Raw genomic sequence first — 24,270 nt, forward strand, 5'->3', positions numbered from 1 at the left:
TTTGATCTATGTTTTTATTTTTGGGGGCCCCAGTTAAAATTATTTAAGGGAGCCATCTATTAGTAAAAAAAAAAAATTTAAAGATCAGTCTAAAGATAAGTACCTTTGATATTGTTGATGGTTGTGCAACTTGTTGATATACTAAAGCTGCTGAAGTGTGCGCATTAAAATGGTAGATTTTATTTTTAAAAACTCTTTTGTTATATGTTCATGGAAATGATAATATATAAATTATACAATATTTATCTATTTATTTTATTTTGTGATGGTGAAGTTGCTGAGGCTGGCCTCCAACTTGCAATCCTCCCGCCTCAGGATGAGATGCTGGGGTTACAGGTGTGTACCACTGTGCCTGCTAAATTATGTGAGATTTATTTAAATTAGAAAGACAAGCAGTGGATTGTGCTTACGGTCAGAAACCAAGCAGGAACAGAACAGAGCAGTGCTGACCCTGAGGTCTTCCACCCCCACCCCCACCCCCACATCCGGGCTGGGAGACCCCAAGGCCCCTGGCTGCTCCTTACCGAGTTGGTGCCGAGGATCTGCAGATTGGGCTTCTCTGACTCCAGCAGCTTGGCCACCATCTTGAGGAAACTCTCCACGAAGAGGTTGATGCTCTGGCAGTGGCAGGCCATGAGCAGCTGGTCCAGCGCCTCCATGGCGATGCACACGTACCTGGGGAGAGGGGCACCGTGGCCTTCACCGGGTGCCTGCCCCTCCCACCCCTACTGCCTGGCTGGGTGTGCGCGTCCTTGATGCAGTGACCTCCTGGGCATCCAGGAGACTCCACCTCAGCCTGCCAGTGTCTGGGCAGCCAGTCCACCCAGCACCGGCTCCAGCCCAGAACAGAATCAGGATGAATTAGGGCTGCAAGGGGGCTTTAAAATGTCATGGCTGCCTGAAGTCTGAAGTCAGGTTCATATGCTGCATATTTAATAAAGGAGGAGTTCAAACATTTCTTCATCTTTATGTCTTGATCCAAATCATATCCATCTTTGATTCTGAGTACCAGGCAGATATTTTGAAATTCTTGATTAGCTACTCTGTGTGTGTGTGTGTGTGTGTGTGTGTTAACAAAGTTTGGTAAATAAAAAGAAAGTACTGGAAGTAGGACTATAGGACAACTTCTGGAGATAAAATACAATTTAGCTCCAGACAATTTCTGGCCCCACAATATTTCTGGTGGCAGCTGCCCAGTGTCAGACACTGTGGTCAAACTGCCTCAGATGTGAGCCAGCAGCTTTGCAAATGAAAACATAAATTTACGGTAGTCATGGTGTCTTCTAAAATTTTTTTTTTAAAGATATCAGATACCAGTTCTTAGGTACCTTGCACTGACTTCTATACCAAGCAACCATTAGGAAAAAAAAAAAACAAAAAACCTCTTTACTGTTTTCTTTCCACATCCCTGGCTCTCTCTAGCTTTGCCCTTCAAAGAGGCTACAGTCACAGCCCAGGAAACCTTCTGTGCCTTGCAGACCTGGTCCTGGCATATTGCAGGGCACTGTGGGGACCAGTGCCGCAGACCCTGAGTGCCCCAAGGCTGGGGAAGCAGACTGGCCTGGAGCCCTTTCCAGAAGGGACTGACTTTCCCTGCAGAGAAGCTGACAGGTTAAGACAGCCCATCATGGTGGGCAGGACCGAGGGAAGACTCTCGTCATATCCACATCTCTCTGTATGAAGCCATCTGCTGGCCTCTTGCCATTATTTTAGAGTTGAAATGAGGTAAATAAAGGAAGGGGTGGGGCGGGTGGGGTTAGGCAAGGGAAGAAATCAGAAGGCTTTCCAAACCCCAGAGCTTGGATTACTCCTTTTCCTTTTCCTGGTGGGGGTGGGGAGAGAAAAAGAAAAATTCCAGAATATCTTGATAAGCAAAAATCATCCTTGGTTAGGAAAAAAAAGCTACTGACCACGACCAGAAATTTTGATGGAAAGTATAAATCATGGTAGAAGTAAATTGAAACACAAAGTAGTAAAGAAGCATAAGGCCTAGTTCTTTGAACAGACTGCCCTGTGTTCTCGATCTCTGATTCCAGTACAAGGATGGCATGACTGTCACTTGAATTTTTCCAAGTATTTTAGAAAATTGGAACTCCCCCAGCCCAACGTTCTCCATGTTTGTTGGATTTTATCATAACCTTCCTAGCATGTCTAGTCTATTAAGCCTAAGCTCTCAGAAAGAACAGAGCTTGGGGTCCTAGGGCTGTGTCTACTCAACAGGACCATGGTCTGAAGGTTACCATCAGCAGAGATCTGACCTGGTGCTGTGTCCTGGAAGGGGGTCCAAAGCAGCAACAGGCCTGGGAATCTGAACTGGCTTACAGTGGGTTAGGAAGGCCAGAGTGGACTACAGACCACAGCAGTTGATGACAACTAATCCCCCCCAGAAGGGCTTTCTAGTAGGTGAGGCCAGTAGAGCCCAAGGTGTCTGGGATGGACTGGGTGGGGTTCATGGGCAGCAGAAGGGACCAGGGAACATTTGACAGTCTACAGTAGAAGGAGGTCACGGTTGGGGACCAAGCCAAAGGTGAGCTATAGTCACCAAGGCAGACACATAAGGGGTCTGGTGCTTAGGAGAGAGGCAAGTCCCTTATCCTGAGTCCTAGGAGAGGTAACTGGTTCCACTTGGACCCTTGTGCTCAATCAGGAATGGGTCTTGAAACCAGGAGGAGGCGTGGAGCCTCCAGGGAAGGAAGAGTGGGGTCTATAATCTGGGAACCAACTTAGTTGGAGAGGAAAGGCAGATCCAGGGTCGGGGACTGGGATCAGCAGGCAGGAAGAGGGGGCATATTTACTAGGGCCAGTCATTGCCCAAGAATCACTAAAAGGGCAGTGGCCTTGACAAAGAATCTCTTATTCAGGGCAGTTTGAATGTATTTGGTCAGCCCGCTAAGGACGGCCCACTCTGGGTTTTAAGTCCAGAGGCAAGGAAATGGGAGGGAAGGCTGGCCTTTCTCGTCCAGAGGGTCTGCAGTTTGCTTGTCTAGAGGGTCAGCCATCCTCCCACCAACCTCAGTGTCCTTCTGGACAGTGACCCCAGGTCAGCTCTGAGCCAAGGTCCTCAGGTTGGAGTAGCCTAACCTTTCTTGGCCTCAGTGTCTCTGTCCCCAGGAATCAGCCCTGGGCTGGTTGACAGTTCCGGGCATTCGGGAGTCTGACAATGTCTAACATAGCACCTGCATGCCATGGTCAGTGCTCAGTGGTCACTGTGGATCAGCCCAAGTGTCACTCAGCACTGCTATTACTGTCCCTGCTCCCCTGTTTCTAGGGGGTGTTCTAGCAGTTGGGTTGGGCTGGAAAGGAAATGCACAAAGAGGAAGGAGAGGAATAGAAGGGTCATTTTTTGCTGCTCTGCATGTCGCTGCCCATCCTCTTCCATGTTGATGACCGACATCTGGAAATTGACTCTTACCCTCTCTGCCGACACCTGGCTATCCTGATGCCAAACACCCGTGAACCAGGAACACCCACACAGTTGGAAAGGGGTGATGATGCAGGGAGGAAGTGGCCAGAAGAGGGGGGTTCTACCATGGGGACCAACACCCAAGGTTCATATCTATTAGGTCAAACCATGAGGCCCCTGTGTCCTGCCAGGGAGACGCACCGCGCCTCCTGCTGTTTGCACCTGAATATTTTGCTCTTTCAAAGGCGCTGCCAGTGATGAGGGAGATAAAGATGGATGTGGGGTCCGGTAGGAAAGACAGAAAAGGGGAGGAGAGAGAACGAGAGAGGAGCACTGACAGATTTTTCTTCTCCAAATGTTTATGATTAAAGCCCACGATGAAGCCTTCAGGCTTTAAATACCTAGATGCTGTAATGGCTATTTTTAACAGGACGATGCCAATTTTGAATTGCAATTCTAAGGGCAGTGGAAGGATTCTAAGTGGCTCTGTTGGCTACCAGATTTTTTGAGGGGGGAAAAATCACTGCAGAGAGGGCAGGCAAAATCAGTATTAAATGTTTAATGTGTCCACTGGCACACGGTTTCAGGGTCAATCTAGCATAAAGCCATTTTCACTTGCTTGAGTATACTCTACAGTAATGTCAAGGCCCTTTATATAATCAGCATGCACAGTGTATTCATGCTCTTTTTATTGAGCATATAACCTAATTTTATTACATAAAATTATTATACAGACATATTGGTTTACATTCTGCTTTTACACAGGGGTAGCCTGGTTTCAGATTTTCTAGGGCTGAGGGTAGAGCTCAGGGGTAGAGTGTGTGCTCCTTATAAACAACCTCCAACCCTCCACATACACAAAGGTTTGCTGGTGGTACCTGGGGATTCTGGACCTCAGCACCCTGTTAGCCCCGTGCAAACCTTCTCACTCTAGTTCAAGGGCCTTTCCAATTTCCCCACCAGGAAGAAGGGGCCTTAGAGAGCTGATGGACAGTGTGGGGGAGGGTACCAGGGGGGTCCAGGTAAGAGACCCAGAGAGCCAGGGTGTCATCAGCCAGTCTGTCTGGAGTTGGTTTTATAGCAGGTGTGGTGGGCATGGCTGTGTTAGGGGAAAGTAGTGGGAGAAGCCAGAAGTCAAGCTGAGGAACATGGATTTTATTCTAAAGGAACCAGGAAGGTTTAGTTTCAGGTCTGTATGTGAAGAACCCAAATGTACCACTCACAAAATGAGTACTCTTAACATATTGGTATATTTGTATTATATTTCCTAGGCACTGAGATTTGTTGTCAATGCTTATTTTTAAATTTTATTATTATTATTATTATTATTGTTATAATCTTTGAATATAATTATGCAGCTGATTTTTCATTCACTTAAGGCATTTTTCATACTATAAAAGGTAAGCATCAGGGGCTGGGGATGTGGCTCAAGCGGTAGCACGCTCGCCTGGCATGCGTGCGGCCCAGGTTCGATCCTCAGCACCACATACAAACAAAGATGTTGTGTCTGCTGAAAAACTAAAAAATAAATATTAAAAAATTCTCTCTCTCTCTCTGTCTTTAAAAAAAATAAATAAAAGGTAAGCATCACTATAAACACCATTTTTATTGACTAGATAATATTTTATCAAACAAGATACACCATAATTTACTGGACTATTCTCTTTTTTTGCACGGGAGGGGTACTGGGGATTGAACTCAGGGGAACTCGACCACTGAGCCACATTCCCAGCCCTATTTTGTATTTTATTTAGAGACAGGTTCTCACTGAGTTGCTTAGTGCCTTGTCGTTGCTGAGGCTGGCTTTAAACTTGTGATCGTCCTGCCTCAACCTTCCAAGCTGCTGGGATTGCAGGAGTGTACCACCATGCCAGTTTGAACTCTTCTGCTGATGGATACTTAAGTTATTTCTATTTTTCATTATTATTTTAAAAACCATAATTTACATCTCTGGAGGTAAAGGTAGATTTACATAAGATCAATTCCTTGGGAATAGCGAATAGAAATGGAACTACTAGGTCAAAGGGCACATATTTTGAAGCCCTTGACACATATTTCAGAATTACTTTCTAGAAAATTTCAATCAGTTTTAACTCTTTCTAGGAATTGTCCCATTTGCTGAGTAGAAATGGAAGTATTTACTTTTTTTGCTAATTTGATAAAATGGTATCTTAGTATTTATTCCTCATCTTTGATTACAAGTTTGTTGAATATTATTCCATGTTTGTAACATGTTCTAGCTTCCCTTCTGAAAGCTGATTATTTATGGCCTTTGCCTCAAATCTGTTAGTGTCTCAGCCTTCCCAGTCCAACCCAAATTATTTGTTACGCACTACTTGTGTATGAGTTTGAATCCTTTGTCTTACTTTTAAACTTATTTTTTAGTTGTTGATGGATTGTTATCTATTTATTTCTATGAGGTGCTGAGAATTTAATCCAGGGCCTCACACATGTGAGGCAAGAACTCTACCACTGAGCTACACCCCAGCCCCATGTCTTAGATGATATTTATTTTTGGTGTTTGCCTTTAAAACTTTGATGGTTTCTCTTTTGACATCAAAATATTTAAATTTTTAAACAGTTACATCTATTCATTAGTCATTTTCTTTAATACTTCTTCTCTCCTCTAATTTACTCTCAGAAGATTGATAAATATTTCACTTCAGTGTATTTTCTTATTTTTCTTGGTATTGGGGATTGAACCCAGGGCACTTTACCACTGAGGTACATCCTCAGCCCTTTTATTTTTTATTTTGAGACAGGGGCTCACTAAGTTGCTGAGGCTGGCCTTGAACTTACAATTCTCATGCCTCAGCCTCCAAGCCTCTGGGATTACAGGTGTGGGCCACAATTCCTGGCTCACTTAGTGCATTTCTAAAAGACAAATCGCCCCAGCCTTGTCTTCTCACTAGACCACGGACAGCTCCTCCTGACTTGAAGACAGTAAGTTGAGTGAGGAGGGATGGGTTTGATGAAAGCAATAGTGTGTCCTGGGCTGAGTAATTCCTAGTGCCCCAGATGTGTGGGAGGGCTTCAGTGTAGAGACCCAGGACTAAATGGATGCCAAAAGAGGTGCTTGTAGGGAGCCAACATCACTTCTTCCCAAATCATGGAACGTGAAATCCACCCTCAGTTCCTGTTCCATTTTCTCAGTCTGTCCAATAATCCAGCCTACTGGATTTTCTTAAAATGGTATCTGTTGTTTTCCCCCAGTGATATAACAGTTTCTGGACAACTCCCTCCATGCCACTGTACTTACCCGTATCGATGACGACCCACATCACGGATGAGCCTCTCGGAGAGGTAGGCACCGATCCGATCTAGCTTTTCTGGAGCCGAGAGGGCATAGAAGGTCAGCTTCTCCATGTTGGTCTTCACCAGGCCATCCTGGAAAAGAGGGTTCAAGATCATCGTGGCAGGGCTAGGGCAGAAGGGTTCAGGCCTGGAGGTAGGTGTCATTCAACTGAATCAACATTCCCAGTGTCTATTGTGTGTCTGCCAGACAACAGGCCAGACATTGGGGACACAGAGACAATTGGGACACAGTTCCTGCCCTCCAGGTATTCACAAACTAGCCCCAGCTACATATGCCAGCTACAAACAAATAAGAATAGTGAATAACAAAAATATAAATGTGTGTGCATGTGTGTACATGTGTATGCACATATGTGCATGAATGTACACACGTGTGCATGGGTGAGTGTGAAAATGAATGACAAGGTCTCATTAAACGTGACTCAGGATTAAGATGTGCTAGGCCTCTACCACCAAGACATAACGAAGACAGCTCTTTATTCTCACGGAATTCTCCAGAGGATGCTAGAAATGTGATCCTCCAACCACCCATCCAGAAAAGCCATTGATTCCCAAAGCAGCTCAAGTACATCAAATCCTGACATTTCTTAGACTATAGCCCATAATGCAGCCTGATGTATGGGGGCAGCTTAGAAGCCAAGAAGCAGGGTTTCCCATGGGTGCACACTGACCCCTGGAAGATACCAGAGGGAGTGGGGCAGAGACATGGGCTCTCCAAAGTGCAAGATGGGGGGGGGGTGCTCCTGCTAATCTGAGAGGAGATAATTCTCCCAGGAGGGCTAGCGCCTCCAGGGACAATCATTTAGACAGGAGTGAGAAGTGTCTCCGCACCAAACGAACTTCAACTGCCTTCTTCTGCATGTCCTGACTTTGGAGCAATCCAGTGTCCCATCCTTTCTGTCCCCGAAGCCTCCACCATTCCCTTCAGGGTGCTCAGGTTGTATGGGGAGGTCCAGTGGCCCGGGTCGGGGGGCACCGGTCCTCCTGGGCTTGCCTGGCTGGGGAGAGCTGCGGTGCCTGCTAGAGATGTGACCCACCTCGGGATCCTCAGGGAAGATGTTGTCAACCAGCCTTTTATACCTGGGGCGAAGGGCGCCACAGCAGCCGCACACACCTGGACAGGAAGGAGAAAAACCCATGAGTGAAGCCTCCTGGTCAGGCTGAGGAGTGGGCACCAGGCCAGGCCCCACAAGTCTTGTAAGGAACCGAATCCTATCTGGAAGCAGAGGGCCTTGTCCGTCTACTTCCCCATCCCCACAGGCCAGGACGCTGGCCACTCTGTGCCACGTCTTTCCTTGGGGTCAGGCAGGGTGGAACATGCAGGGGTAAAGCCAGGCCACAGAGGAGCACTTGGAGGGGTGAGGCCTGGAGAGGGTTGAGAGGTCCTTCCCCCAGTGTCAACCACACACACACACACACATACACACACACACACACACAGAGAGAGAGAGAGAGAGGGCGGGGGGCACGTGTATTTCTAGGGATAGAAACTATACAACTGCCTCCTGCAGCCTCAGAGGTCTAACCAGGTGTCCTGGGAAGATGGACACAGCATGCAGGCCCCGCTGCCCCTCCCTGAGCCCCGCTGAGCTCCCAGCTGCCTCTTTGCCTCCCACCATCCTCTCCCCTGCCGCCATTTCCACTGCGGAAGGCCACGTGAAACTATGATAGATCAACATGGCCATTAATTATTAACGTTTGAAAATGCATCTTTGATGCAGTGTGACTGTGGCATTTGGGAACTACAGCATTCAAGACTAAGCTGGGTCCTAGGGGCCACCCAGTGTGTGGTTCTCAAATGCCAGTCCCCGGGAGGCTTCCATCAATCAGTGGAAAAATGAAACACTAAGAACAATGTGGCATGTTTTTGTGAAGCTAAATTTATTCCATTGAGAAGACGGAGATGACTTCCTTCTTGATGTTTGGCACCGGGAAGCGACGGTGTTAGGAAATCAAGGATAAAATGAACTTTGGCAAAGTTAGTCTGGGTCCCACGGCACGTTTAGTTAAAGAGGAAATCAGAACATCTGGGAATCATCGCTCTCCTCCAACCCTCTTCCCCAGGCAGGAACCTCTTCCGCACCAGCCCAGCTCCAACACCCTGCAGGAAGCAGAGGGGAGGGGGCTGCCAGGGAGGGGCCCCGAGGGCCTGGGAAAGTCCCGCACCCCCCAAGAAAAATCAGCACCCTTTCATTCCACCAATTAAAGATGAATTCCGCTTGTACAAGTGTTCTACTTGACATGCAAATGTGCCCTGGGAAGATTAGACTGTGGGTCATTGAGGAAAGAATGAATTCCTTCAGTGGGAATTACTCCAGCCACACAAAGAGCCCTACACAGGCAGAAGGCTTCCCAGTTCCGGTGGGGAAGGATGGGGCCGCACTGCCTGCCAGGAGGAGGAAAGAGCCAGGATTTGGGTTCTAGGGTTGATCTGGGTATGAGGGAATGGGGGTATCCTTGGAGAAGCCCAGAGGCACCCAGAGGTGGGGCATCAGGTGACCGACCTCTTGGCATTGGGTAACTGATTTGTGATCCCCAGCCCCCTGCCCACAGGGGAAGCTGTGTGGCTCTCAGTTTCCATCCAGGTTGGTCTGGTAGCTGACCTCCCTGAGTTTGCCTGGCATCTGTCTATACCATCCTGCCCCTGTCTGGGAGAAGGTTTTAGGGCTATGGCTGGTTGGCATCCAGCATCATTTCCCATGACAGGACAGCTCCTGTTCTACCTCTTGGGCCGTGGTGGCTGTGCCTGTCCTCTACTCAATAAGGCTCTCAGGATGCTTTATCCCAGATACCCAGGTAGGACTCTCCTAACCTGTTTAATCCTGACGACACCATGGGGTGATACCATTTTTATCCCCACTTCACAGATGAGGAGACCGAGGTATTTAAAGGTTAAGTTACCTGACAGGGGCCACACAACTCAAACAAATGGCAGCCCAGGATTTGAAACCTAGAAGTCAAGCTTCAGAGGCTGTGTAACTAACCACTGTATCTGGGATGGATGGGCTACGTTTTCTCAGAGCCAAGAAAACTGCAGGCACATATGCAAAGAGACGACCCCAGGGCAATGCACCTCAGACCTACCAGAGCCATTAGAGACCGAGATGAGAGGTGATTCTCATTCAACAGCTCCATATATATACATAGGTTTCTGTGTGTGGGGGGGGTTTACATGAGCTAATGCACCCCATTGCTTCCTCTTTACTCCCAACTCCCTTGGGGAAAAAACAAAACAAAAACAAAAAACAGACATGGAGGACCAGGCTGGGATCAGACTAAAGACAGCTTGAGCAGACTTAAGAATTTAGGTTTTGCCTAATTTCCCCCATAGATTTTATTGGTGCGTTATAGTCATACATAATAGTGGGGGGCTTGGTTTCCTTTGAATAGGGTGCTCTGAGAGCCTCCTGAGAAGTGGGTGACAGTGGCGATTCATCCAGAGGTGGCAGGGAAGATGAGACAGGTGGGTGCCAGGGAGACATGTGAGTGAATGGCCCGAAGCCAAGGCCAGGGGTGGGATGTTTGAGCCCAGAGATGACAGCAGGGCACGGGAGGGAGGGCAGGAGGGTGGGCAGGAGGGCGGAAGCAGCCAGACTGAGGGGTCCCAAGAGGAGCGAGGGGAAGAAGGCAGGTAAGCCGCCTGGGTTTTCCATGGGACGCCCAGGGAAGAGCAGGAAACAGGGGTGGCTGGGGGTGGGGGCGGCAAACATCTGGATGGGACCATCTAGCTGGCAGTCGGTGAGGAGAGCAAGGGCTCCTGAGAAAGACCAGGGCTGAAGGCCTGAAGGTCATGCTCTGGCTACGACCCACTGTGCTGTGGGAGAGGAGCCAACTGCAGAGGGACACAGGGAGGCAGGAACTGTGTCATTTTCTGTAAAACATTCCATATTTCTTTCCCTCGTTTCTCTTCTTCTTCTTTAAGCTTCTCTCAGCTGAGACATCTGGAGTCCGGCCAAAGAAAATAATCTCTAACAATAGAACCTTCAAGAAATTTGGGTGTCAGGGTGTTTACCCGAGAAAACCAGTATACAAGGGCTGGCAAACCAGCCCGCTCTGTTGGGCTCTGGAGTTTTGCTTGTTTGCTTGTTGTTTTCAATCCTTTATAAACACAGTTTTGAGAAAAAAAACATAAGGTAGGGAGGCAAAATTAATAGCCTGGCTTAGGAGGAAAAAGTATAGAAAAAGTAACAGTTTTGTTGGCTTGAAGTAGTTCCCCATTGGATGAATTTGAAAGTGGCTGTTGTGGGTGACTATAAAGCCAGACAGCAAAGTCCCAACTGGAGGAAAGAAACGCAAGAAAGGCTCACTGGGGAAAACGAACCTAGAGCTGATACTTTACCATCCTATCTGCTCCACTTTAGGAGGAGAGAAATCACAGAGATAAAGACATTTTTTGGAATCTCAGCCAGAGGGCAGAAAGCCCTGTGCCACACAGCCTGCACCTCCTGGGTAGGTATCCAGAGCCCGCAATGAGGGAGATAAAGTTCTCTCTCAGATAGGGCACGAGCTGGGGAGGGCTTTGGTCAGGTGCAAAAGTGCCCCACCTCTGGGAGCCAAGTAGCTCCAGAGGTGCTGGGAACCCATGAGTGTCCCTAGAAGGCTCCCAGCTCTAAGAAGGAAATCCAAAGTAGCCACTCTCTGGCTAGGGGAAAAAACAAGAATAGAACACATTAAAACAAAATTGAAAACAGTTCACTGTAATGAGTGTTTAAGTAATATGCTTTTATATATTTCTCTAATCTTGCTTCTGAGGGCAGTTATTCTTAGTGTTAGTACATAGTAGAAGGTAGAGTTTATCTCACAGCCACATCCCCTAGGGAACCATTTAATTCTGAGCCATTTTATTTGGAAGAGAGATACACTCTCTACCAGGGTCCTCTCTCACTCCCTGAGGATGATATCTGGCAGATCCAACCAAAGCCTAATTGATGAAGGATCCTCTTGGATCTGTTGTTTGTTTGTTTTTGAGTCAGGGTCCTGCTATGTTGCCCAGACTGGCCTCCAACTCCTGGGCTCAAGGGATCCTCCAGTCTCAGCCTCCCGAGTAGCTGGGACTACAGGCCATACCACTGCCCCTGGCTTTACATAATCTTAAGAAACAGTGATACAGGCAACTTCACTAGTGTGACGCTGCAGTGGTTACTGAAAAGCCGAGTTACTAACAGAATGTTCAATGACAAGATTTCAGGGGCTTCATCCAACTTTAAAATCCTATGACCTGTCCCAATCCCCTGCCCTCCTGCTCCTGTCCTGGGGCTCATTCTGCCCCTGACTCAGGGCCCATGCACCAAACATCCCCCTTCCAGAATGTTCTTCCCAGTGTCTTCAGGGCTCCCCTCTCATCTCCTGAGGGTCTCTGCCCACATGTCACCCCGCTGTGCAAAGCCACCCTGGCTAAAATCCCCCTGTGATTCTCTGGGCCCAATTTATTCCTTTTCACCATCCGACTCCCATCTGCATCCACTCCGTGTCCCCCGGTGGAGGGATGCTCCTGTGTCTGGGCTGCAGCAGGGTCTAACCCCTGAGTGGAGGAGGGAGAAACTGCTTGTGTGCTTTTCGCCCAAGGAAGGATCAACCGTGATGAAGCCAAAGAGCATCGTGCACATCCAGGTGGGGAAAGCGTGGAAAGGCGGTGGCTGTTCTCGGGTGTGCGCATGACGGTGCTCCAGGAGGCTGTGGGGAGAGCTCCTGGACATGGGGCCCATCTCTCCCCAGGGTCAGGGCTCTGAGGCCCACATGTTGCCTGTGGGCAGCCAGGGCTCGAGTCCTTCTGCCCCAGATCCCCATGCCCTGATGCTCTTTGGAACTGCCCTTTCGTCCTGAGGAGGGGCAGAGGTCGAAATGCCCTTCTGTGACTCTGACACAGAGTCAGGGCGGGAAGCTGCCCTGCACGTCGGACTCTGCCTCGCACCTGTCCTGCCTCTGTGATCGACGGCCCGGACCCCATGCACCGCGGCCCTGTCTCTTCTTGGAACTGCTCGCCTGATCCTGAGTCCTTGACTCATCTGTCCCTGTGGTCAGACCTGCCCACTCCCCCAGCCCCAGGGTGAATGGAGGTTTGAAACAAAGACTCAAACACTAGACACATTGAACTTGTCAAAACTTAGCCCCCCCCCCCCACCGGGCCTCCCAATACCAGCCCGGTGTCCTCTGCCAGGCCCACTGAGGTAGAGGTGGGTCCCTCTGGACTCCTTCCTCTCCTTCATCACTGCCTTGCATCTCCCCTGGGGCAGATCTGTAATATCTTTAAAAAGTCCCAGGCTTTACCACCTGCGCTGTGCTAAGCTCTAGGCTAAGCACTTAACCAATATTTCATATAATACTTGTCACAACCCCAGAAGGTAAGTTCTATATTCTCATTTCACAGATAAAGAGGCAGGATCAGAGAGGTTAAGGGCCCTGTCCAAGGTCACACTGCATGTACCTCTCTGCCATGAGGGTCCCTTAATTCTCCCATTACTCCACCCCACCCGGGACATTCCCGCAACTTCTCAAGTTCGGTCTGTGCTTTCCTTTGCCACCGTCACTGTTGGACACCTCCTTGGCATCTGATACTAGTCCTAAACCTGGCCATCTTGCTTCAGTTCATTCTCTATGTAGCTTTGAGGCAAATCTTTGATTTCGTTTTCTTCACAGTCAAGCAGTTAGTGTGGATCCCTCCTACATTAAAATGTCAACACTGCCGCTTAGTCTTTAACAAGGGACGCCCACTAAGGGCCGGGAGTCACTCCACCCTGAAGCTCTTTCTCCTCTTGCCCAATCTCTGCCTCCTGGACAGTGATGTCCAGTAGTCAGGGGCCACCATGGAGACCAGAGGGAGGGAGGCCGGGGGGTCCGAAGAGAGGCAGCCTGGGGGGGGAGTGCAGCGTGGGAGCCCCATGGCTGTGGATGAGGGTGCTCGGGGACAGGGCCTGGCACACACTGGAGCACAGTGAGAGCCCAGGTCTGGCTGGGTCCTGACACCTGCTGCGACGCACTGGGAACCCCATCCACAGCAGGCTCCCCCAGGGCCACTGCGTCCCTCCACCAGCTCACACCCCACGTCCTCGGCCACACCACCTTGTTCGATCCTCTACTGCGGCTGTGCAGGCTGAGTTATGTGAGTGACGCCTTTTTTCTCCCCCTCTCCCAGGTAAACCGTTCACTGCTCAGGTCTCGTGTTCTTCCGACCCGGCACAGTATCCCGAGCCAGCAGGGCTGAGGAAAGCAGGAGGATGGCCATTCCACCTGCCTTTGATCAGCGTGAGACCCGGGGAAGTCACCCCCTCCCCAGCCCTCGGCTTCCTCTTTATAAACATCAACTCCATTATCCCCATTCACCAAGAGAAATGCCTTTTTGCTCAAAATAGTTCATATTTATTTTCTTATCTTTACAGTCTCCTTGTGAAGACAAGGGCTGCACTTGGTCTGTCTACAAAGCAAAGGGAATTCTTTCAAACAATTTGCCATAAAATTGAACCCAGGGCTAATGGCACAGGCACCCCTTTCAAATGAATTGGAGGAAATGAAACAAAGTTCAGAGAGAAAGGTGTGTCCCCCCCATCCAGTGCTTCCCAGGGGGGCCAGGCCTTGTGCGCAACTGACATTAATTAAACTCCAGCAGTTTGCACTGAAGTTGCTGAGTGGTGGGGGGATGGGGGGAGGAGGAAGCTAAACATGAAGATTCTGCCACCAAGGAACTTCCTCTCAAGTTGGGGACATGGGATTCACAATTTAAATTTGATGATGAGTCTAGAAATCCCTGAGTCGGATGAGTCTAGAAAGGCTTCCTGGAAGAGGTGAGACCTGCCTGGATCCTTAGGGGTGGAGGTAAGTCCGGGGAGTCCATGGAATGAAAGCGCAGCCTGTCAAGGCAGGAATGTGTAAGAGAACCCAAGACCTCTTCTGTTTCTCTCCTTTTCTTCGCTTCCATTTTTAAAAGGAATTCGTGCTCATGGGGACAAGTTTATAAACTAGGGGTAAAAAATGGATATAAACATCACTTATAATCCCAGTATTCAGAGATAACTATTAACATTATAATGTGTTCTATGGATTTTGTTTCTGTGTTCGTGCATATTTCTAAAAAATATTTACCTTCTTACTAGATATATTTCAAAATTATTTTTTTTTTCCTTTTGTGGAGCTAGGATTTGAACCCAGGACCTTAGTACATGCTAGGAAAGTGTTAGCAAATCCAAGTGCTGGGCCACTCTCCCAGCTCTCTTCAAAACCTTGTCTTAATGGTTATTTCATCTTTTGAGCTGACCCCAATTTATTTAATTATTCTTTGTTGTTTCCAATTTGTCATTATTCAGAGGAAATCATTTGCCCTTGGTAATTAAAGCCCAGAATCCCACCAGAGCCTGGTTTTGTTGTATTGGTGATGAGGAAATCATATGGCGCTGCGTGTCTGCAAGACTGGAGTGCAACAGAGGGGAACATCTGCAGAGACCAGGACCTGTGTCTTGCCCAGGGAAGGTTCTGGATTGAAGAGACCAAGAGGAAGTACTGGTGAAAATGAAATTGGGGGAGGAGGCAGGGACTGGGGTTGCAGACAGATCTTACTGGAAGCAGCTGAATTCTCCCTGGGGAGGCAGACAAACCAGCAGCTGGCAGGAGCCTGACCTTTCAGCACTCCGCAGCTTCCAAGACGCTCACCGCTTTCTGGCCAATCTCAGTTAATCTGATTGCCACCTTAATTGAGGATGGGAATTTAAAAAGAAAGAAACTTGTCCGATTGATTTAGTGCCAGGCCTTCAATTCTTTACTAACTGTAAGCTTCCTTAGGCTTCGGGATCACTTTTCAAGTGAATAATAGATAAAAATAAACAGAATCTTTTCCCATTCACTGTCCCTTGGGACCACTAACAGTAGGAAACATTTATCTCGACCATGTTCAAGTGCCAGGCTTCCTGGCTTCAAACCCAGCCCTCACTGTCCACGCTGAGCAAACCAAGGCAAGTCATGTGCCTTGGCCTCCTTATCTGCAAAATGGGAGAAGGGGAATGACCTCAGGGGGTTGTGGCAGAGACTGGGAAATGTAACACAAAGTTCTTAGAACTGTCCCTGGACACGACAAGTACTCAATGACTGCTAGCTTGCTTCATCATCACCACCACCACCACCACCACCAGGGTAATTAGTTATTAGTAAGATTTCTTTCCCAATCCAGGAGAAACAAGGCAGGGTAGAATACAATGGAATAACAGAGCCACAAGGGCCCCTGCAGTCGTTCATCTGTGCTTGAAGTGTGGGGCACAAACAGTTGTTAAGAAATCCAAGTCCAAATACAAATAGCTACACCATTGCCTCTTAGAGGGACAAGGACAAAGAGTGGGGAAAGGGTGTCACCGTGACCAACAGCAGCAGCAGACCCCCAGCCCATCTGTGCCAGGCACTATGCATTCTTTTGTTAATCTTTAGAGAAAGTCTCTGAGGTTGATCAAATTATCCTTCTATTACAGATGGCACCAAACCTAGGCTCTTCTCCATTATGTGGACTTGTAGAAGTTACAGAACTGAGGTCTCTGCTTGCAAACTCCTCATATTGTTGTTAGATAAAAATGGAAAAGAAAATATATTCAACAGGAATGTAGAACATATCATCAGGATCCTATAAATTAAATGCTACACACGCACAGAGCAGGGTTGCTGAGGAAACTAGAGATGGGATGGGAAAGTGTCAGAGGAGACTGATTTTGAACATTATTAAAATAGAAGAATTCCATTGTATTGTGAGGAAAAGGTGACTTTCCATAGAGGATTTCCATGGAGAGGGGAGAAGAAAAAAGCATTTCCTGAATGCATATTATTGTATGGGCCTAACTGGAACACTTTACATAAATCCCACAAGATTAGTATTGTTACTATTCAGATGAGAAAACCAAAGCTCAGAGAGGTTAATTAATTGGCCCCGCCAACATCATGCAGGGATCAAGGAACCAGAGGACCAGGAAGGCCCTCTGACCTCAGAGCACTGGTACCTGCACAGATCTGAAGTGAGAGTAAATATCAGACAGGAGTGTGAAGAAAATACGCTTCCTGGATGGACTTCCAGGATGGATTACGTTTTTGTTTCTAAAGTCATCTATGGTGAAATTTGAACCAGTTCTGTGGATCCTCCCAATGTCAAGTTCCTTGTATAGACATTGAATCACAGCTAAGTGAGATGTTAGCATTGGGAGGCTGGGTGAAGGGACTTAAACCTCCCTGTGCATTTCTTTGCAACAATGTAGAAATCCATATTTCAAAATAAAAAAAAATTAAAAAGTTGCTTATAATGCAGGCAACTATGCTTCCTTTGAGTAGAAGTGAGAGCTGGCGGAGGGCCTAGATTCAGCCTGATCTGCTCAGGGGATCAAGGGTAAAACTTGTCCTGCCAGGGCCTCCCCACTGCCTGTGAGTGGCCAACCAACCTGCACTAGAGTGGCCATAACTGGAGAGAGGAAGATTGGTCAATGCATATATTGAGCACATTGTGGGTCCCCATGGTGCCAAGGGCTACCTCGGGAAATGAAACTTTATAAGACCCAGGTCAGGTGTGGGGGACTCTTAATAGTCAAGCAGGAGAGAAAAGGCACAACCAGCTAAATAAAATTAGGTGTCCTGGGTGATCCAGACTTCTCACAGAAAGTCTCGTGTGTTAGCATGCATGCTCCTCAGGCTGGGTTGTCAAGGCAGACCCTGCAGGGGAGAAGGACTGGACACAAAGCCTTGAAGTATGTAGGCCTTCATACCTCTGTGCCAAGGGTGCACAAGGCACTGGCTTTGGAATCTAAGTTTGCCTGGGAGTTCTTGCAGGTTCCTGGACCCTAGGTCTCAATGTGGGGTGGGCATTCAATAAAATGGTTGAACAGCTTACATAATACCCACAAAAGACAATTTCTAAAGAATGATTCTCAATCATGACACTCCATATAGAAATTATACCATAATGTAGATACGGCTTTGCATTTTATAGCACAGCAAAAAGGTGCTAGGATTCTACAAAACTGGGACTATGAGCTATGTGACCTTGGGCAGGTCATCTGAGCCCTCAGTTGGATTACTTGTCTGCAAGAGGTAAGCAAAGTACTTCTTGTAATTTGGTCCAAAATTATTAGATGGAAAATTTTGGAAGTAAAAAATTCATAAATTTCAGAGTGTGTGTTGAGTAGCATGATGAAATCTCACAAAGTCCTCATGAGTTGGTATAGAGTAGGTGCTATAAATATGGGCTCTCTGGCCCCCTTCATCCTATTTCATATGCATTTTCCTGTTGTCAAACTGTCATCATAATTACAATTTTGAATATGTGCTTAAAATAGCAGTGGTGCACACCCAGCTACTTTGGAGGCTGAGGCAGGAGGTCACAAGTTCAAGACAACATAGAGCCTGTCTCAAAATAAAAAATATTTTAAAAGGATAAGGAATGTAACTCAGTGGTAGAAAAAGAAAGAAAGAAAGAAAGAGCAATGAGAGGATCCACAATAATTACTGAACCTTTTCAATAACTTTTCCATATTATTTGACATTTATCTTATTTATACTTTCATGCTATTAAACTTAATGCTAGAAAAAAATGTGTGTGCATTATAGTTTTTTTTTTTTTTTTTTTTTTTCATTTTCTGAACTAGTCCCTTAATCCTAAGGGATTTCCAGAAATTGAGTCAAAAGGTATGAATGTTCACAAGACTCAAGCATTTGAATTCTCTCTTCAGGGACAGGACAGGATGAGTGTGGCTGGAGAGAAGGCTTCAGGCAGCAGTCTTGTGCATCTTAGGCTCTAAGAGCCCTGACAGTCCGGGTAAGGAACTCAGCCTTTATTCTAAAGGTGAGGGGAGGTACTGAGGATTTTAAATTTTATTTATGCATTTGTTGCTGTTCTGGGGATTGAACCCAGGGTCTTGTACATGTTAGATAACTGCTCTTTATCACTGAGCTACATCCCTAGACCTACTGGAAGGATTTTTTGAGCTGTAAGAGGATGAGAGCATCATATTCTGAAGAGTAATCTGGCTAGTTGAATTTGAGTTTAGAGAGAACAGAAGGGAGACCATCATGCGAAGGATCAGAAGCCAGAGAATAAGAAAACAAGGGCCAGAGCCAGGGTGGAGGCAAAGATAGCAAGAAAGAAAAGGCCAGGTGGACCCAAAACTGAAGAAGAACCTCCTCTGGCCACAGCCGACAGCACAGAGCAGGAGGCGTCCAAAGCTTGGAACTGGTGACCAAACGGGGACCCCTCCCCCGCTCCCAAGGGTGCTTCAGGAGCCACAGTGGTCTGAAAGGTGGATTAGAACTCATTTCGCCACTGAGAAGTGACACTAGCAATACTCTCACCAGAGTGACACGAGAAGAGTCCCGAGAAACAAGGCGGGTCAGCCAGAGTGTGGACACTGCCCAGACCAATGTGCTGAAAAGCTGATTCAAAATCTGAAGGGAAAACAATGAGAGGAGGCTCCCAGGAGTGACACCCTGTTTTGTAGGTATTCACTAATCACAGGACACACTTTCACCATGAGGTCTGTAAGCAAAGGCACTCTGGGTGAAACTTCCCCAACTAGCTGAAATGTATGTGAATACACCATTTTAGGTACAAACATCACTGGCATTATTGTGAAAGCTACACAACATGGAAAAATTCCCAGGGTGGAATGTTTAATGGGAAAGGTATAGCATCCCCTTATCCACAGTTTTGTTTTCTATGGTTTCAGTTACCTAATGTCAATTTTGGTCCAAAATTATTGGATGGAAAATTCCAGAAATTAAAAAAAAAAAACTCACAAATTTCAGATTTCATGCTATTCTGAGTAGTGTGATGAAATCTCATGAGGTCCTGTTCCATCCTGCCTGGGTGGTGAATCACCCCTGTGTCCGACATAACTATGTTATATATGTTCCCTGCTAAGATGTTATTAGGTAGACATCTTGAGTATCAGATGGACTTTTGCTTGTGTTCAAGTAACCCTTATTTAATAATGGACCCATAGTGCAAGAGGAGTGATGTGGGTCATTCTATTGTGTTATTTATTATTATTATAATTTATATATTGCTCTATTTCATTATTATTGTCATTAATCTCTTGCTGTGCCTAATTCATAAATTTTATCATGAGTAGCACGTATAGGAGAAAAACAGCCTACATAGGATTCAGTATGCTGTGTGATTTCGGGCATCCACTGGTGGTCTTAGAATGCATACCCTTCATATAAGGTGAAAGGAATTGATTATTGTACACTAAACTATACCCACAGTGGGACCAACACTGTGAAAATTAGATTAAATGAGGACAGAGGATGCTCAGAAAAGAAAGCAGCCTGGTTTGCTGGAGTAGCAAACCACAGTGAAGTTTCTCCTTTGTTTTCATTTTCATTAATGCTGTGTAGAGATTTGCAATTCCACCCCAATTTTGTGTGTGCCCCTTCCTGGCCTGTTTATATGCCTGATTAGCAGAGTCCACTCCTGAGAGCCCTCTCTCCCCTCACCTGTTCACACTTGCACTCCTTCCCTCAGTTCTGTTGGACAACAGCCTGTTCCTGTGGAATGGTCCACTCCTGGCTGCTGGAGGGACATTTCTAATTGAAAGGACGCCAGCTGCTCTTCATTACTTTCCTCCTCCATTTATTTATTTATTTATTTATATTCAACTCAGGCATCACCGACTCCTCCAGTATTGAATTTTGAAGTCATTATAAGCCCTCAACAGACATCTTGGCTATCAGATGGACTGTTACTTGTGTTCAAGTAACCCTTATTTAATAATGGACCCAACATGCAAGAGGAGTCATGTGGACTCTGTAAAGTATAGAATCCTTTTAATAATCTTTATTTCAGCATGTTTTGAAATCAGGAGGAAGAATACGTTGGGTAAGCTATACCACGATCACCAGAAGTCGGCAGTGGCTTCTTGGTTGGGTTTAATTTGCACTGGATTTCTGGTCAAGACCTGCACCCTCTCTGCTACATGTAGAAAGTGACTCCACAAAACATACGGTGGATCTTTGTTTTATTCACTGCCAACACCTAGTATCCAAATAGAAGCGCTGGCCTTTAACCCCAGCGATCTTATACTTTTTCCCAAGATGAGTGCGATGAGGGGGGCTTGAGCAATCTGACTCAGAAACAAGGCCCGAGCATTCTGGATTTTCCTCAAGTCTGCACTGAACTCAGTCAGCAGATGAACACTGTCTGTGTCTGTCATCTTCAAATTGTTATTAATGTCTCAGGATTTTCAAAGTTCATCACAGCCTGTTTGATAAAATCTAGGTTTCAGCCTCTCAGCCTGGGGAGTGAAAACAGAGATCAGAGTAGGGCACGGCTGTCAGCTTCCTATAAAAAACAAATAACGGCTCACAGCAGAGTCTCAGATACAGGGCCAGCCCCACACCTCGGCCCTGACCCTGCACAGCCAGGTCTGGAGAATCGGGTGGGGAAACCACAGGCAAAATATGGAAACGTTTCTTCCCCTTAGCTCAAAAATTCCAGGTTTCAGTGTCTGCACCTGCTCTTATGCACAGGGAAGCGGGTCAGAGATGGCTCTGGTGGCTGTGTTTAGAAAAAGCCTAATGCGCTTCACTGGAGGCCTGGCTGAATAAACACCGGGGAGTTCCATGCTGTGGACACTATGCGGCAGCTGAAAGGAATGATGCAGAGCTATGAGCACCACCCGAGACAGCTCTCCACGCACAGTGGTAATGAAAAAGGAAGATGTAGAGTGTGTGTGGTGGGACAGCATGTGTGCGGCAAGCTTGATGGATGTGGAAATATGTGTGTAACATACGCTGCGAATGCACAAAGACTGACCGGCCAGGGTCCCTAGCACAGTGTTAATGCTGGTTACTGGCTGGAGCTGGGGGACCTGGGAGGAGCCGGAGGAGGTGATGACGGTCCTGGGCTGCACCATCCAATACGGCAGCTGAAGTTGCCTGTGGCTATAATAAAATTTAAAATCCAGCTGCTCCACACATAGGTAGCATTTTATGTGTTCAATAGCGAAACATGGGAAAGGCTGGTGACTGACTGGGCACTGAGTTATAGTTAGATAAGAGTAAGAAGTTCTGGTGTGGTATGGCCTGGTAGGGTGACTGTAGGTAACAACCATGTACTGTATATGTCAAAAAGCTAGGAGAAAGGATCTTGAATGCTTACTCCATAAAGAAATGATAAATGTGTGAGGAGATAGATATGTGACATGTTTAACCTGATCTAAATGTTACATACTGTATACATGTATCAAAACATCGCAGGATACCCTATGAGAAGATGCAATTTTTTTTTTTTGGTACCAGGGATTGAACTCAGGGGCACTCAACCACTGAGCCACATCCCCAGCCCTATTTTGTATTCTATTTAGAGACAGGGTCTCACTGAGTTGCTTAGTGCCTCACTTTTGCTGAGTCTGGCTTTGAACTCGCGATACTCCTGCCTCAGCCTCCTGAGCCGTTGGGATTACAGGCATGCACCACCACACCTGGCTGCAATTTTTGTTTTTAATGTATCAGTTAAAAATAAATTTAATATTAAAGTTCTGAACTTCAAAAAATAAGAATAAAAAACAAACAGCAAAGATAACATAAGCTTTACTGCAGAAAGTTCTGACTTAGGGCTTTCATTTTTTTTTTTTTTTTGAGAATTTCTAATATTTATTTTTTAGTTTTCAGCGGACACAATATCTTTGTTTTTTGTATGTGGTGCTGAGGATCGAACCCAGGCCGCACGCATGCCAGGTGAGCATGCTACCGCTTAAGCCATATCCTCAGCCCAGGGCTTTCATTTTTAATTGAATTTTTTCTTCAACAGAAATACTTTACATATTACTCATTTAATTAAAAATAAATATAATTTTTAATGTCCCCCCCAATTTTGTCTTCAGGATTAAACTCACAAAATCTAATAATTTTCTGTTCCAGATTTGGAATCCTAGAGTTACACACACACATATGCGCGCGCACACACACACACACACACACACACAGAGTTTTCTGTATTTGCTCAGCTCTTTTCTGTATTTGCTCAGCTCTGTTTTTTGCTGAGATTTTGATGCAAAGGAGCTGATTCAGACCAGAAGTCATTTTGTCTGTTCCTTCGTGCACATGTGTAGCACAAAGGCATCGAGGACATTACACACTGTGGAAGGCGAAAGAAACAGAATGCACAAGTCCCATCCCCTTGGAGTGAGGGCACAAGCACAAGCAGCCGTAACAAAAAGAAGGACAAGGGTCACCTGAGTCATTCAAGCCAGCACGCCCGAGACTTCAGGGGGTGGAGATGTTGAAGTTTAGATGGTTGAATGTTCCCTGTGGAGAAGGGTGTCAACAGCATGGGGGCCGAGATGGGAAAGGCAGGCATTCCAGGCCATGGGAACAGTATCAGCAAAGGCACGGAGGAGCCTTTGCTTCCTGAGAGAAGTCAGTCCATCTTCTGGAGCAGCGTCAGGGATGCTGGAAGCATTAGGGAAGGGATCTCACGTGAAAGGCCTGCTGCTCCAGATGATGGACTGGGGTTGTGGCTCAGTGGTAGAGCACTCGACTGGCATGTGTGAGGCGCTGGGTTCGATCCTCGGCACCACATAGAAATAAATAAATGTACAGTGTCCATCAACAACTAATAAATAAATAAATATGTAAAGACCAGGCCAAGAGGGGAGAGCTGTCATTGTTACTCAATAGCAGCCCCCATCACCTTGTCCTGAGCCACTTCCAGCAGCTCAGTGGATGCTGAATGCTGGGCTCTCCCAAGAGGCCACGACGAATGTGACTGTGCTAGAAAAGGAGCAAGACAAGGCCCTGAACTAGCAGTGTCCAGTAGGAGGTTTGACAAACGAGTCACAAGTCACACTGGGTTAGGGTGTGGCACGGGTGCCAGGGACACAGTGAGTCTCTCCAGTGAAGCACTAGGTAAAAAAGACAGAGAGGAAGCAGAGGTGTCTGACTGGTGTCCGCTTGTCCCACAGCCAGGTGATGGGTGTAGAAGACCGAGGATAAGAGGGCTACACACAGGCCACTTAAGAGAGTTGGCAGATGAGCAAGAATGGAGGGGCTTTAGGGGAGACATTTAGAGCCAGATAATGGCAGAGGGCTGCAGATGGAGCCTCATGACCTTGGCCTGGTCACACTGGGTTAGTGTGTGACATGGCTGGGCCAGCCAAGGAGCAGAGGAACATGGTCACAGGGGGGCACCACATTTGGGCAGCCGGAGGGGAAGTGAGTTTCAAGAAGGAAAAATGGCCGAGAGAGGAAGAAACAGTGAGAATGGGGAAGGAGGCGAAGGCACATCCCGATGACAACCCCGCACAGCCTGGGACAGATGTGTGGCTCAGGCCTTCCTCCCTTGCCGGCTGTGCCTGAGGAGGCTACAGATGCCACCAACAGCGCACAGGCCCTTTGAGGGCCTGTCTGCACTGGGTCAGAGGTGAACTGCTGAGGTGGTCCCGACACCCCCCTGATTCAAATTATGCTTTAGGACCCTAAATATGTTTTGTAGCTTTAATGGTGAGATCACTGTCAGAGCATGGTGGGTATTTGATTGGTACAGTGTTCTCACTTTATAGCATTGTTTATCAGTATAAATCAGTATGTTGGTTACATTTAGG

At 47.0% G+C, this 24,270-nt stretch overlaps 1 protein-coding gene across 1 annotated transcript in view; it reads right to left on the minus strand.

Annotated features, from left to right (window-relative positions):
- The window catches only part of Efr3b (EFR3 homolog B), an 80,986-nt gene that overhangs the window by 39,356 nt on the left and 17,360 nt on the right, over positions 1–24,270 (minus strand). Inside the window, 3 exon segments of the mRNA XM_015479422.2 lie at positions 525–675; positions 6,663–6,790; positions 7,756–7,832. Coding sequence (XP_015334908.2) covers positions 525–675; positions 6,663–6,790; positions 7,756–7,832 — 356 coding nt within the window.

Source organism: Marmota marmota, unplaced genomic scaffold (genome assembly GCF_001458135.2).
Source record: "Marmota marmota marmota unplaced genomic scaffold, marMar, whole genome shotgun sequence".
NCBI classification, from domain to species: domain Eukaryota; kingdom Metazoa; phylum Chordata; class Mammalia; order Rodentia; family Sciuridae; genus Marmota; species Marmota marmota.